The sequence below is a fragment of the Delphinapterus leucas genome, chromosome 11 (assembly GCF_059928025.1).
Source record: "Delphinapterus leucas isolate spDelLeu-1000000601 "Yukka" chromosome 11, BTC_Dleu_Yukka2, whole genome shotgun sequence".
Lineage (NCBI taxonomy): Eukaryota > Metazoa > Chordata > Mammalia > Artiodactyla > Monodontidae > Delphinapterus > Delphinapterus leucas.
In genome coordinates, this window is record NC_143139.1 from 42,531,703 (window position 1) to 42,547,708 (window position 16,006).

The following is a 16,006-nucleotide window of genomic DNA, read 5'->3' on the forward strand; positions in this document are numbered from 1 at the left end:
TTTCATGACAAAGTGCGTCCTTTGTTCTATTCTTCCCATATCCTAGGTTTCCTGATGAAAGAGGAGCTTGTTTTTAATTTATCCCTTGCTATCTTAATCACTAGAAATATTGGTATTTGAGCAAACTGAAGATAATCTAGTGTCTACTACATGGTAATGTAGTGGTAATGGTTCTTTCTCTCCAATCTGATTAAGGATGAGCAACAGCAAAGATGGTTTCATTTCTGCCCTCATTTTTTCTACACAGATGTCAGGTCCAGTTGGGCTAATTCTCAGATCCCTGAAGTCAGAGGGCTGTAGGAAGGAGAGGCCTCTAAGTGAATACAATCACAAGTTTAAAATCTGCTAGAGGAATCTCCTAGAAAAGCTGTGGTTCAGAAAAGTTTGGGGCTCATTAAACACTCCTGGAGACAATTTTCCACTGAGCCTGTGCTTCTCATCAAGTAGACGTGAAGATCACCCCTGACCCAGCAGGGAGAAACACTGAGAGATGCCCAATGAGTAGAGGCCTAACTATGAATGGCTTCCTGTGTCAAGTGAGCTAAAATGGAAGTGGAAAAGACCTGGAGCCTTAAAAGGAGGTTAATTTTCTTGAATTTGCCTATAATGAGTTTGGTTTAAAATCCTTCACATCCTGGTGGAAACAATTTGACTATTTCTTTGTTTGGGGGGAGGGAGAAATGGCAGGGGGGATGAGGTAAGGAAACTGTAAAATAAAATTATACCACATAGGTTGAAGCAATTGATTGATGAGGGACCTGGGTCTCTGAAGAAAAAGAATGACAAGCAGACTGTGGCTAGTTCTGCTGTTCGAAAGAACTACAAATATATGCCACCGTTTCCCCACTTTCTTTTAGTTTGCGGGAGACACAGCATGAAATGGAGATCACAGAAAAGCTACGGAACTTGGAAAGACTCCCAGTGATAAGAAAACTTCATTCTTATAATTTAAGATGGATGAAAAAATCATGCACAAACTCTCTTGATTTACCTGCTATCTCCCTCTTAAGAGGGAAAGAGCTCCTCCTGGAAATTTTTTCTTATGTCTTGGCTTTCCTATATTCTCATGGGATTCCATGCCTCACTGTACCACGCAATTATGGGAGGTACATGTGTTAATGTATATATGTTTTGAGATATACTGGAATTTTTTTCTGAATTATTATGGAACACAAACGTGATTTTACGTAGTGACTAATAACCCAGAATTCTAATTCTAAAGTAGAGTAAACTTTGACCTTCTCAATTTCCTTTTTTCCAAAACCCCTTATCCCATGGGAATTATTTTTCTTTGACTCTGCTTCTTGAACTATTTCCTCTGATCTTCCACACTAAAGGATTCTCTAGGGATCTTGAATATAAAGGTTAAAATCAGAATCACAGCACCTCAGAATCTGAAGTGATTCCGATATTTTAATCCTCTCTACAATATCTATACTAAGTGGCCTACACATAATTGAGCACACTTTGTTATAGCTTCCTATCCTGGTCCTATTTCTACCCCTGGGGCACAGAGAATATTAAGTTTAACCCCTTTTTACAGGAGAGCTCTTCAACTAGCAATGTTTGAAGACTGCAATTTTGTTCCAATAAAATTTCTTTTCCAAGCAAAATGTCCTCAGTTTCTTTAAATGTTCCCAAAGTGACCTAATTTCTAGTTCTTTCACCATCCTTGTTGATCTCCTTTGAAAGGCTTTAAGAACATCCTTCCTTAAGCTTAATGTCTTGAATATTACTAGAGAGCTACTTGAAGGTAAGAGTGATATACACTGAAACAAAGAAGAGTTGAAATTCAATAAATGTTTATTGATTGGCTGATTGAATAAAAGAGTCCAGGTGACAAGTCTGATTAGCTCAGAAAAGAGCGGGATTTAGCAAAAAAGATGTTATCTAACAAAATCTGAGTAATTTATAATCTTTTTTAACATCTTCAACATATTCAGAAGAAAAATAATTAAAAAACAGATTACTGAAAATGCTCCACTGGAAGGGCAAGAAGACTGATTTTTGATGAAGATCCAACACTTGTGCTGATCCATCATCTGGACCACCTAAAGACCTGAATGGCTGACTAGGATCTGTGAGTACTATCTGGTTCTACAGAACCAAGCCCATAATTTTGTGCTTTAACCAATTAAGCTAATTAATTATTAATTTGCTTAATTATTAATTATCCCAGGACACAACAAAAGTTGCCTAGATCTGAACACTGCCAGTTTTTCAGCAGAAGTCCCATCTCTTGCCTTTTTCTCATCCTCATCTGCAGCTTTCTTGAATTCATGCTCAAAGGAGCTAGCCAGTTCATTGAAGAGCCCCACCTCTTCACAGTTCTTCAGGAATCTAGTCGGAGTAGGAGTTTGATCTGTAGACATGAAAAGAAAAGGAACCTCTATTTTAGTTTTGACCTGAAATTAAAACTTGAGAGCACATAGAGAACACATTTTTATTCTTCTATTTGGAGTGAATCTCTGTGTTCAGGCAAATTTGCTTTAATTGAGCTCTAGTAAGTAAAGACTGGTGTTAGACCACCAGAGGGTGTCTGTGCTGTGTTGCCTCAAGGCCAGCAGAGGGAAGTCAGAACAATGTTTTTGTGTGACTATCTATGTAACCACCTTTCTCCCAGAGGCTGGTTTCAGCGCCCTCACCCTCAAACAAAACAAAACCGCCCACCCAGGTGGAGTCTGTGAAACCTCTAGATAGGAAAATCAAGTACAGTTAAGTGACATTTTCTCTTTACACTTACTCCCTGCTAGGTCTGAAGTGAGTAGGTATACGCAGATGGACGTTAAAATCTGATGAGGAGAAGAAACTGAGGATCAGACGGTTGAGTCTACTTGCTAAAGCTACCAAGTAAGAAATGGTGCCTTGTCTTTCAGTTGTCACTGAGGTAAGGGTCTATTACCTTCTGAAGGCATTCCAGGCAAATCTAGGGTCTGGGGAACAAGACAGCAAGATCATGAGCTAGAAAAGGAAACTGCAAACAATAGAGCTCATTTCATAGAGACCTGGGCCTGAGAGCAAATTCGAGAAACCAGGATATTTGGATTTAGATTTGCCAGCCAAAATATCCTCTCAGAGGCTGCACAAATCTTTCCTCAGCACAGTGCCTCTGCCCTTGGGAAGAGGAAGTCTCTTGGTAAGCCATGGGAACTTTTTAAGCGACCTGAATTTGAGATTTGAGCTTCTCTCTCCCCACCCAGTTTTTCTAGTTCTTCTCTCTTAGGTCAGTTGAATCTTGTTCCCTGGTCCTAACTCTATTATGATAGTTTTCCTTGACATACTAATCACCTCAGGGATTCATCTCATACTCCAAACCACTAAACTGAATGATAGGGATAGAACAATGTTTAAATGATATTTTAAGGAGTGAGACCTGGGGCTAAAATCGCTCCTTCTAGCGTGATCAACTGGGAATAGTCCAGTGGGATTTTCCATGGAAACAACATTTTTTTTTTATTTAAACAAAACCTCTTCTGAATCAGAAGAATGTTTGGAAAAATTACCACTACCTCCCAAAATAGTTTTAAAAGGTTCTCTGGCAGCTTTGGTTGGCCAACGATAAAGCCACTTTCCCTCCATCTCTGGGTGAGTGGAGGTAATATTCCCTTATGCTTAGAGAGTACTTCAGTAAGGGCACATGAAAAAGTCACGACTCAAGTGGAACAGGACGGGGCAGCTAAGGGCATGGCTATGGCAGAAGAGGGCCTTTTGGATCTCTGGTCTGAGGCTCATATAAACTTTTCCCATTCATGAACAAACAGCCAAACAGCCAGAAAATGTATAAGAAAACCCTTAGCCTGCTCTGATGATTCCAAAGAAATCAACAGGTGTTTACTGAATACATTCTGTGTTTTGGTGCTATAAGCATACACTTGTGTGTATATTTGGGGGAGGGGGAGATAGGAGTATAGGAGTCTGGGCCAAATATAAGACACGGTTCTTGCCATAGAGAACTAAGAGTATGTTTTTTAGTTGAGGAAATCAATTTATATATATAGTATACAAAAAAATAGGTGCCATGTACAGTAGAGAAAAAAATTGTTATAGAAACTAAATAAAGACAAATTAATGACAGCAGTTAGGAAAGGTTTCAAGAAGCGGGACTTGAGCTGGGCCTTTAAAGAATGGCTTCAGATGGTAGAGAAGAGAGGAGATTAGGAAGATAAGAGGAGTAAGTCAGGTGAAGGCACAGAGAGAGGCAGGGTATGGGCACCAATATACAGATGAGGAGAAAAAGGTATGTCTATGTCAACTTACATCCCATGTTAGGGATGTAAGTTGCATCTAAAGTTGGGTGGGGTGCATAGTGGAGGGGGCGCAGGAGGTGCTGACCGCAGGCTCCTAGCAGAGGGGCTGGTGGAGTGCCTTGGGGTGCAGTGTGGGGCACCCACGAGCCCAGGACGAGGTGTCCGATGAACAGACGGCGCCCCCAGGAGCCTTGCCGACCGGCAGGACTACAGAATGGTACCCCTAAATGGAGAGAGTTAGGGTTGATCAGAGAGGACGAGAAACAAGGAAGGCTTCTGAAGGAGGGCATCCTCCGATTCTTCCCCCACCTGAATCCCTGTTGCTATGGAGACCACCACATGGGACTGAGACCTGGTATGAGAGCCTGCACGCTGTGCTGAAGGCTCTAAATGCCACTCTTCACAGCAACTTGCTCTGCCGGCCAGGGTCAGACAACCTGACTGAGGAGAGGCAGGCCACCCTACCTGGCCGCGATGACAACTCCTACAGGTACATTCTCTTCATCATGTTCCTATTTGCTGCCACTGTGGGCAGCCTCATCCTGGGATACACCTGCTCCCGCAAAATGGATAAGCACAGTGACCCCTATCATGTATACATCAAGAACCAGGTGTCTATGCTCTGATGCTAAGAGCCCGGGGATGGCAGAAGATCAAGATTCCTGAGGATTATCTTGTGGGGCCCCCAGAACTCAGCTATGTGTTACATCAGGCCTCAGAGTCCTAGTCTGTAAGATCAACAAGAAACAGTGCTAAGGGAGGTCATTTCTGGGGTAGGAGGAGAGGATCTGGCAGAACTAGGCCTTGTTGATAAGGATTTTTTCCAGCAAAATGACTTTACAGACAGTGGGAGCCCTCTGAATAAATATATAAAAGTGGCACGAACTCCCTGGTGGTCCAGTGGTTAGGACTCTGCGCTCTCACTGCCAAGGGCCTGGGTTCAATCCCTGGTTGGGGAACTGAAATCCCACAAGCCATGCAGTGTGGCCAAAAAAAAAAAAAAAAAAAAAAATATATATATATATATATATATAAAAAAGTGGCAACAGATGATGACGAATGAGTGTTCTAGTGGCTGTAGTGTTGGGGGCTAGGGGTTAGAGGAAGTTGTAGCAGAGGGAAATGAGACAGGAAAATGCCCTGAGGACACATTTTTTGATGTGTTATCTTCAGTAACCTGAGAAGCAGCGATGATTATCCCATAACACAGACAGGAAATCTAAGTTATGTTACTTACTTATATTTTTTCACATTTTATGTTTTTCAGCCCATTTAACATTTGTGATTTTTACTCCCTGTGAGGGAAGCAGAGCAAGTGCCATTCTGCCCATTTGGGCCAAAGCAGTGCCATGACCGGAACCCAGGTTCTCTGGTCTCCTTGCCTAGTGCTTTGCAAAACTCTGTGCTACCTAGGAGTGGATCTAGGCCTGAAACTTATGTAATTCTGGGGGGCCCTCCTTAAGAAAAAGAATTTTAAAATATCTTATTTTTGCAAGTACTACAAAAACATATCACCATGTTAATACATTGTTAGGGCCCCTCCTAAGATCTTAAGGAGGAACCATGTGAGTACAGGGCCCTGACCGTTAAGCCTCATTAACTCCATGGTTCCTGTGCCCCTCCAGCCATGTCCCAGTGCCCTTCCCAGCCCCATCTCCAGTCCTGGGGACTTCACTATCTCTAAGGCAGCCTCTAACATTTTGAATGAATTCTGTGAGAAATTTTCTGATATCAAGTTGAAATCTACTTCTAGAAGATTATTATCACACCTAGAAGATTATCATATTAAAAGAGGCAGGCACCTGATTCAGTGGAAAGAGAACCAGCCCTGATTCTACTACCAGTGTGGTGTATAAACTGGCTAGACGCTTAAAAATAAATAAAATAAAGTTGGGTGGACACCATGGGGCTAGGTTATAGAAAGCCTGAAAACCCAAATATAAATAGCCTTAAAGTAAGAGAAAACAGGAAGATAATGACAGATTTTGAGCAGAGAAGAATTTCAGGAAGTCTGGCTTTTTGACAGAATGAAAGGTGGATTAGAATGAGAGACGAGTCAAGGAGGCCAGCTAGGAGACTATGGAGGAATTCAAGCACAGTGACAGTGGATGGCAGGAAGAACAGAAAAGAACAGAACAGTCAGAATTTGAAGAAAGAATAAAACAACTCAAGATTTTGATAGTACTGCTATCAGTGAATAACAAAGGAGAGGAATTGGTTTAGGGCAGGGGTCCCCAACCTGTGGGCGGGCCGTTACCAGTTCGCAGCCTGTTAGGAGCTGGGCCGCACAGCAGGAGGTGAGCGGCAGGTGAGCCGAGCAAAGCTTTATCTGCTGCCCCCCATCGCTCCCATCACCCCCTGAACCCTACCCCTACCCCCCCAATCCCACCCTGCCCACGGTCCTAGGAAAAACTGTCTTCCATGAAACCGGTTCCTGGTGCCAAAAAGGTTGGGGACCGTTGGTTTAGGGGACAAGGAGTTCCCTAATTGACAGTCATTGACATGAAGATTTGAATGACAGAAAGACAGCCAAGTAAGTGTTCAGTAAGGTGTTGAAATACATGTGAGATAACCAGGTCTTAATTTAGAGATACGAGAATCACCAGACTAGATAGGATAGCTGAAGTGTGCAATGGGGCGAACACTCCAAAACAGAATGCGAAGAATAACAGGAAAACATTTTATCTCCTTGGAATTGTCCTGTATCAATTTCTCTCCCCACTGCTGGAGGGCGGCATAGGCCTTTCCAGGCATTTGGAATAACCTCTCCAACTTGATAACTTTGACCCAAATTTAACTCTTTCATAAACTTCTCCAATCAATTTCACTTAATAATAATTCTTAGTATTGATATTGTTTATTATTCACTTATACTTGACTGCAAATACTAAAAATTTTTTTCATATATACATGCCCTGACAGTAAACTTAAGTATGTGTTGCCTACATATATGTTTACGTCCTCTCCACTCTTTCCAAGGACCTCCCCCAGGCTTTTTTAAGGATCATCAATGACAATGTCCCCAGCTCAAGCAAAGTGCCTGGTGCAAACAGTAGATACTCAACAAATACTTGCTGAATTAATAAGGTACAGGAGATCTGTAGTGCAAGTCCCTTTCTTCATGTACAGAAGTATGGTAGGAGGTCCTCTCTTTCCTTCTCTGTGTCTCAGGCAGCATTTTGGCTAGTAGTACTTAGAGAAATTGTGCCTTACTTGAGTTATTAACTGATATAATAGAGTAATCACCAACTAAATCCCCCATTGGTTAAACATTGGGGTAAGCTTGCTTTAACTCAGGCTAAATCAGAACCCCTCATGGTATCAAAAGAAAAAGCCCATTTTGGTTTGTCTGTTTGTCTAGCTGAAAATGGCACAACAGAGCTGCTGCACGGTTTGAGAGCAGTTGCTGAGAATGCTCCCTTGAGAATGGCATAGGTAAGCAAAACAATATCCAAAAAAACCAGTGAGAGGTTCCAGGTCACCCAAATCGGCCTAGAAAAGTCCCACTGACTAAGTGTCTTGTTTGTCCTCAATGGTGTCTGGGTTCATAAAGGGAAGCTGAATTTACAAACTGACAATCTGCCTACTGGGGGTGGGGGGAACATGACACTGACACCCAGTGGAAGAGAAGTAGCCAGGCTAGATTGGCTCTCTTGCTTTCTTTTGTTCACCCCTTCACTGTGGGTAGGGAGAAATGTCAAAGGCGTCTTTTGTCTGTAAATCTTCCAAAGTCCTAATAAAAAGAAGGCAAGGAGGGAATAGACTGAAAGAAAGCTAAAACAAAACCTCAACACACCCACCTCAAAACCCACAGAACCCAATCGTATTAAAAACTGAGAGTGGAGGACACAATAGAAACTTGGGAGCTTTTAGTGTTCCTCTTTCCTGATTAAATGCAGATCACATAAGGGTTCTTAATGGGAGAAGGGGAGTACAGCTCCCAGTACATCTGGTCCCTGGTATTAATCTTAACTGCCTGGTGATATCAAGGCACATGGCTTCTGGGGCAGCAAATACCTGCAATGATGACTGAGTCAGTTCGGGCTGGGCCAAATTTCAATGTCATCTCATGCTTGTGTTTATGAACTGCCAGGTGGTCCTCGTTTGTAAATCTCTGAAACGAAACAGAAACAGAGATGTGAAAAAAAAAATAAGCCATTCAGTGCCTTTTCAAAATGTCCTACCAAACATCCTGCAACAAGGTTGGTCCTTGGAAAGAGGGACTGGAGAAGGAATAGAAAGGAGGAAAAAATGGAAATGATGGAAAAGGAGAGAAGATGGATTAAAAAAGAGAAAATAGGGAAGGAGAAAACAAAGCACTAGAAATCTTGGAGGCGAGGGTAAGGGGAAGACCATAGCACCAACTGCTCTGTAATATCAGGTCCAAACTAGAGAAATGGACAGATTGTTGGTGAAGTGGGATCCAGGAAGGAGGTTCCAAATGAAAAAAACATTAAGGCAAACTCGTAGCAAACAAGGGGAAAATAATTTTTAATAAAAATAATAAAGAGGAGAAGGGAAAGGCTGGGTACTAGCTGGTCATCACAAAAATAGGAAATTCAGAATGAAGCTCTCCACAGTGGGGCTGAATCGGACTGTTTATGAGCGGGCTAACAGGGAGATAAATTATGCAGGATTAGGAGAACAATTTAACTTCCTGGCCCCCACAGTGCTGCAGCAGGCGTCTGCCCAGATCTTTGGCTCAGGGTTTTAATGAGCCAGGATGGAGCTGTAGAGGACACAGGCCCAACAGCCAGCAGTAATGGCACACACCAGCCCCACTGGCCAAATGCTGTCTCCCGTAATCGGGCAGGCCGCCTGGGCTCCATCAGCCATAAAGGGGCCAGTGCAATGTTGTTGGCTATATAATGGTAAAATAAAAATGCAAGCAAAAAATTTTTGTTGGGTAGGGAGAAGCCTGTGGCCAGGATGAGGGAAGGGAAAAAGGAGATGGTATAGAGATTTTATTTATTTAAGGGTTTGGGTGAAAGGACAATGAAAATGTGAGGCTAGGTCTGCTTCAGTTTATGACTAAGTAAGACAGTGTTACTGGACAATAATCTATGCTCCCACCCCTTCTTCAGAAGGGGGAGGTGAAGGGAACAGATGAACAGCAGTAATTCAGAACAATGATACACTCAAAATTTCCTCTGAGGCTGGCTGGCTAGTTCCTTCATTAAAACATGCCTGCAACACAGTAACAGCTTGGATGCTGCAGTTTTCCACAGCTCTTTCACCAGCCAGGCTCCAAAACATGGTGCTATTTGTCTTTTTGTTTCTAAAAATAATGATTGGTTAGTCCTCTCTTTTCACTTTCTTCATTAGATACACACTTCCCACCAAAACTACCTTTAGCCCTCTATCCACAGCTCTTCCTGACTGCAAACCAGACAGGAGTTGGCCCCATCCTAGCACCTATCCAGTCAAGAAAGCAACACTGAACTGTTTAAATTCCTTTATTTTATCTAAAAGTAGCTTTTCCCAAATTTGCTCTGAGCCCTATCATAACTAAAGCCAGCTTAAGACCTAAAATCCTTCCAGGCTAGGCCCTATCATAACTAAAGCCAGCTTAAGACCTAAAATCCTTCCAGGCTAGGCCTATAGGCCTGAAGGGTGAAGGAAAATTTCAATAAAAATATGAAGAATCAAGAAGTACAACAGTCAAAAGAACACTGCCTTAGTGGTTTCCAATGGATCTAGGACAAAACTGAATAAAGTGTGGGGATATTTAGCCAAGAACTTTAGTTTTCTCTATCGCTGGTGAACCGCAGATAACAACTTTGTCAGTCACAGATTTTTCCTAATGAAAGAAGGGTGGGGGTGGGAAAGGGGGGGGAACAGTTTGTTAACCATGGGTATATTTCTAGGTTAAACAAGTCACCGTGGAGGGTCTGGGATTGCCGGGTATTCAGTAAAAGGAAATGAGCAGAACTAGTCTAAAAAGGAGGAAAAAACCATCATTTCACAAGGATAGGAAGAATAGTGGATTAGACGGGTATACGTTTTCAAAATGTAATAGTAATAACAATCTTTTTTCAAAAATACATTTATAGGTAACTTCAAGGAAATTTCCTGTAGGTAGCTTTAAAAAATTGGCACAATGTTCCAGAATACAGAAGAATGACTTTCATGCAAAAAAGCCCTTTTCTACTATTGGAAATACAGCTTATCCAAAACTGCTTGGAGGACGATTTTATTTTATTTTAGAATTTATTTTATTTTATTTTATTTATTCATTTTTGTTGGCTGCGTTGGGTCTTCGTTGCTGCGTGTGGGCTTTCTCTCTAGTTGCGTGAGCAGGGGCTACTCTGTTGCGGTGCGCGGGCTTCTCATTGCAGTGGCTTCTCTTGTGGAGCACGGGCTCTAGGAGCACGGGCTTCAGTAGTTGTGGCACACCGGCTCAGTAGTTGTGGCGCACGGGCTTAGTTGCTCCACGGGCATGTGGGATCTTCCCTGACCAGGGCTCGAACCCGTGTCCCCTGCATTGGCAGGTGAATACTTAACCACTGCGCCACCAAGGAAGTCCCTTGGAGAATGATTTTAAACCTCCAGGTTTCGCTCTCGTTAGGACTGTTTAATATTTTAAAAGGCAACTCCGCTTCTTGTTACAACTTCTCTGCACAGTCCTGACTTGCTTGTCCTCTAGTTCTTGTTTGTCCTCTAGTTCTCTAGTTCTCTGCTGCACACCCCCCACTCCCTTCCACACCACCCTATTCCCCTTTGAGCTCTTTATTTTTTCCAAATCAAAAGCTGGGATATGAAGAGGACTGAAGGTGACTGAAGGGATCTCCCACCTATCAGCATCTCAGAGGGTTTTGATAACTGTGAAGTGGGTAGAAAAAAAAATCACGTCTTTATTTTCACTAAACTCTGAAATTTAGCATTCCTAATTCATAATAGAAATTGCACATATTTTCATATCACATTATAGTTATTGTAGATATCTCAAAATAGCCTTTATACTCATCACTACTTCAAAATTATGATAGTCACTAGACCTACCACTAGAACTTATAGACAGCATTATGCTTAAAAAAGCACATATGTTACATTATCAAATATTTTTAAAACATTTTTAATAACTATATATCAAAATAATTGCTTCCTTTATAATCCTATGTCTTTTATTTTATTGATTTAAAAATATTATTCTGGGGGCTTCCCTGGTGGCACAGTGGTTGAGAGTCCGCCTGCCGATGCAGGGGACATGGGTTCGTGCCCCGGTCCAGGAAGATCCCACATGCCACGGAGCGGCTGGGCCCGTGGGCCGTGGCCGCTGGGCCTGCGCGTCCGGAGCCTGTGCTCCGTGGCGGGAGAGGCCACAACAGTGAGAGGCCCGTGTACCGCAAAAAAAAAATTAAAAATTAAAAATATTATTCTGAGAAGGGGTTCATAGGCCTCACCAAACTGCCATTGGGGGTTATGACACCACAAAAGTTAAGAATCCCTCCTGACTAAATCAGGTAGTATGCTTCAGAGGATGAGCCAAAAGGGCAGAATTTTAAGAAGCAGGGCACTGGCCTGGTCTCGGCTCTGGTCATCTCTCCCTGCTATTTCTAACACAATTCTTGTATGCCCAGAGTAGGAGGGAGAGAATAAAAGTTTACTGAAGTTTTTTTTTTTTAAATCAAAGTGAGTGTCACTCTGGCTATGATTTTCATTGTTCCTTATATTCTCTCTCGTTTATTAAGAGTTAACTGAAGAATTCTCTAGATCAATCTTGAACCACATGCTTAGGAAACCATACCTCTAAAAGCAATTTCTCAATTAAAACATCTAAAATTATTAAGTGATAAAAATTTGACCTTATTAAAAAATAGATTAGGGGCTCCCAAAAGGATTTCCTTTTTGAATTATTGCCCATTTAAAAATCTAGCTCTCCCATTTGTTAATACCCTTCGTGGGTCTTCCTTTGTTCTTTGCTCTTACCTATGACTAAGGTTATGGCAAAGAGCCACTCAATTTAGGGAACATTCACTCTGGTTGTAGGGTAAATAATGATAATTAGCAATAAACATGTAGATATTCACCATCTCCAAGAAAACTGAGGGCTGATATTATTCAAAATGGGGGCTAAAGAATTTGAGTTACAGTGGATCAGGAAGGCATTTTATATGCCTTGGGAGAAGATTTGAATAGCAACACAATAAAGTTTAGAGTCTTATTTGCTCAAGTAAGTGAATCAGGACAGCTTCTTGGCATAAATGGGAGAGGGAAAGTATTATGTGCTAATTTGTACCCTATCTATAGACCAAGATGATTTAGATTTGCCCTATCCAATACGGCAGTCACTAGCCGCGTGTGGCTACTGAGCGCTTGAAATGTGGCTAGTCTAAACTGAGATGTACTGTACTAAGTCAAAGAATTAGTACAAAAAAAGAAAAAGAGAATGTAAAATATCTCATTAATTTTAGTTTGATTATATGTTGAAATGACAATATTTTGAATACACTGGGTCAAATAAAATATATTATTAAAATTAATGTCGCTTGTTTATTTTTGATTTTTAATGTTTCTACTAGAAAATTTAAAATTAGATATGTAGCTTGCATTTTGTGATTTGCAATATATTTCTTTTGGACAGCTCCGACCTAGATAACATGCTCGAAGATCTAATGGGAATTTTAATCATGTGCCAAACTTGATTCTTTTTTTTTTTTTTAATTTATTTTTTTGGCCATGCCACGTGGCTTGTGGGATCTTAGTTCCCCAACCAGGGATTGAACCCAGGCCCTCAGCAGTGAAAGTGTGGAGTCCTAACCACTGGACCGCCACGGAATTCCCCAAACTTGATTTTTTTCCCCATAAACACATTTTTTCTAAATACAGTTTATACTATATGGCAGTGGTTCTCAACAAGGGGCAACTCTGCCCCCGACATTTGGCAATGTTTGGAGAAATATCTGCTTGTCACAACCTGGGGGATGTTACCGAACTCTAGAGGGTTGAGGCCTGGGATGCTGATATATATCCTATAGTGCACTGGCCAGCTCTCCAAAACAAAAAATTATCTGACCCAAAATGTCATTTGTGTCTCTGCTGAGAAACCCTGCTACAAGATAACAGGGAAAGAAAGAAACAAACAAACCAAAAAAAGGGCTGTTTTTTAGTTTCTCTTGCCAAACTGCCAACACATGTTTTTGGATCTGAAACTTGGAAGGAAAAAAACAGGCAGAAAACTCCCAACCTCATTTCATAAAATGGCTGACGTACTACTGATCTGCAAATACTTAGGACAGGGAAACTAGGAAGATGGAGACAGAAGGTACTGTATGTAATTGGGAGAAAAGACTAAATGGAATTCTCATGCACTGCCTTGTTAGTAGCAAGGAGATAACAGAAAAAGCAAATCAAAACAATTTTGGCTACTTCTGAATTTTGCTCCCCAATGGAGGAAAAAAAAAATCAAGAAAGGAAATTTTCTTAGTTTAAGAAATGTTAAGAAGCATAAAATGGAATATCAGGACTATGAGGAAGTCAATCTGAAAAGTGGTATTAGTATTAGGATAGGCAGTGAAAGTACAGTTTTGATAAAAAGTTTCCATTTCTAGGAAGTTTCATTCTCACCCATCCTGCTGTGATGAGAAACTGGAACCCTGGGACTTCCCTGGTGGTGCAGTGGTTAAGAGTCTGCCTGCCAATGCAGGGGACACAGGTTTGATCCTTGGTCCGGGAAGATCCCACATGCCGCAGAGCAACTAAGCCTGTGCCCCACAACTTCTGAGGCTGTGCTCTAGAGCCCGCAGGTTGCAACTACTGAGCCGGTGCGCCACAACTACTGAAGTCCACGTGCCTAGAGCCCGTGCTCACAACAAGAGATGCCACCGCAATGAGAAGCACACACACCGCAATGAAGAGTAGCCCCCGCTCGCCACAACCAGAGAGAAAAGTCCGCACGCGGCAATGAAGACCCAACGCAGCCAAAATAAATAATATATTAATTAATGAAAAAAAGAAAAGAAACTGGAATCCTATCTACTAGCAAACTGACAAAATAAGCAGAGCCAAGTAAAGTTAGGAATGGCTTGAAGAACAAGCATGGTGTGAACTGGAAATCAGGAATACATGTCAATGAATGAAGCCTTAAATTTTTTTTAAAATTTATTTTATTTATTTATTTTTGGCTGTGTTGGGTCTTCGTTGCTGTGTACAGGCTTTCTCTAGTTGTGGCAAGCGGGGGCTACTCTTCGTGCCGTGCGCGGGCTTCTCTCACTGCGGTGGTTTCCCTTGTTGCGAAGCACGGGCTCTAGGCGTGCGGGCTTCAGTAGTTGTGGCACGAGGGCTCAGTAGTTGTGGCTCATGGGCTCTAGAGCGCAGGCTCAGTAGTTGTGCTGCACAGGCTTAGTTGCTCTGCGGCATGTGTGATCTTCCCGGAGCAGGGCTCGAACCTGTGTCCCTTGCATTGGCAGGTGGATTCTTAACCACTGCACCACCAGGGAAGTCCCTGAAGCCTTAAATTTTTTAATTTTTAAAAAGTTGATGTATAATGTATACAAACTGTAAAAAATCTCAAGTATACAGCTCAATGAATTTTTATATAAGTACATGCTGGTGTAATTACAACCCAGATCGAGAGATGAAATATTTCGGGCACCCCAGAAGGCCCCCTCATACCCCACTTTTCTTAAGCTTTTAAATGAAATAATTATATAAAACACTTAGTACCTGGCATACAGCATGTATTCAGTTAGTTCTCTCCTCTTTCCCTTTTTAAATCTCAAGGCAGACCGGTATTGTAGTAAAAATTAGTTTTTCTTTGTAGAATAATTCTAAATAAGTCAGTGCTTAGAGTTCTTTCCCTAATCCCGTTAAGACTAGTCTCCCAGAAGCTTTCTGAAACAGCAACACTAAACAGAACTGAAGAGAAGGCTCAGGACAAATGAGAGCTCAGGCCAAGCTAAAGCTAAATGTTTGTCTTTTGACTCTGAGCCAAGCACAAGCATGTGGGCATCAGAAATGTAGTAGTTTCAAGTAAATCCTTGGTAAAGTTTTGTGACTAATGAAATTTCTGTGCAGTATGCACTCAACCCCTAGCCAAATTCATTCCTGAAATGTTGTTTTTGGCCACCACAGCTCCAGTTTCCATGTGGATTTGTCTCACATTTAAAAATGCTCTTATATCCTGACCTATGATTAATTCACGTCCCTTTCCTTGTTTTAGAAGAGTAGGCTGGGGGAAGGAGACAAATCAGAACTCTTTAGTTATTAGGAAATGAGCCCTGAATGCCTAAACTATCAGGCCACTGAGTTTATATTTATGATAGTCTGAAAGTCACTCACGCTGAAACCTAACTACTCTCTTCTCCAAAGTCTGTGGTTTGGCAGCGCTTCATGGACAGAGTAGCTTTCTTTTATTACAGCATCTACACTTGGCCATATTCTGATGAAAGAAAATAGTTTGAAAAAGCGGGAGAAAACTGAGAACTATAGGTAGAAAGCTATAGAATACAGTGATCTTGGTGCTGAGTAGGGTGGCAAGAATAGCTGACCTTTTTTTGAACACTATTTAATCACTTCAGCTGATCACATATCCTGAAAGAAGAAACTGGGAGATAAGCAACAGTCTTAATAAGGCTTCTCACCCTCACTGCAGAGCTTCTATTCCCAATGCATCATTTATATTTGGGAAAGTGGGGAAAGGGAGAAGGGAAGGGACTAAATACACATACCTCAATCCAACATAACTTTCGTTTGTACCTTAGTCAATCTTAGGCTCCTGCTTTCTACTTCAAGATGCTGCTGTTTACGAAATGAGTCAC

The 16,006-nt window shown here is 41.7% G+C and overlaps 1 protein-coding gene and 1 pseudogene across 3 annotated transcripts in view; one reads left to right on the forward strand and one right to left on the reverse strand.

Annotated features, from left to right (window-relative positions):
• ATF7 (activating transcription factor 7) overlaps positions 1 to 16,006 on the reverse strand; it is a 91,151-nt gene that overhangs the window by 19,183 nt on the left and 55,962 nt on the right. For all 3 annotated transcript variants that reach the window (XM_022572013.3, XM_022572014.3, XM_022572015.3), the window contains exons 3-4: positions 8,265 to 8,361; positions 2,244 to 2,362 (exon numbers count right to left, since the gene is read on the reverse strand). In XM_022572013.3, coding sequence (XP_022427721.1) covers positions 2,244 to 2,362; positions 8,265 to 8,361 — 216 coding nt within the window. The remainder of the gene's footprint in view (positions 1 to 2,243; positions 2,363 to 8,264; positions 8,362 to 16,006) is intronic.
• LOC111173935 (potassium voltage-gated channel subfamily E member 3 pseudogene) lies at positions 4,537 to 5,254 on the forward strand (annotated as a pseudogene).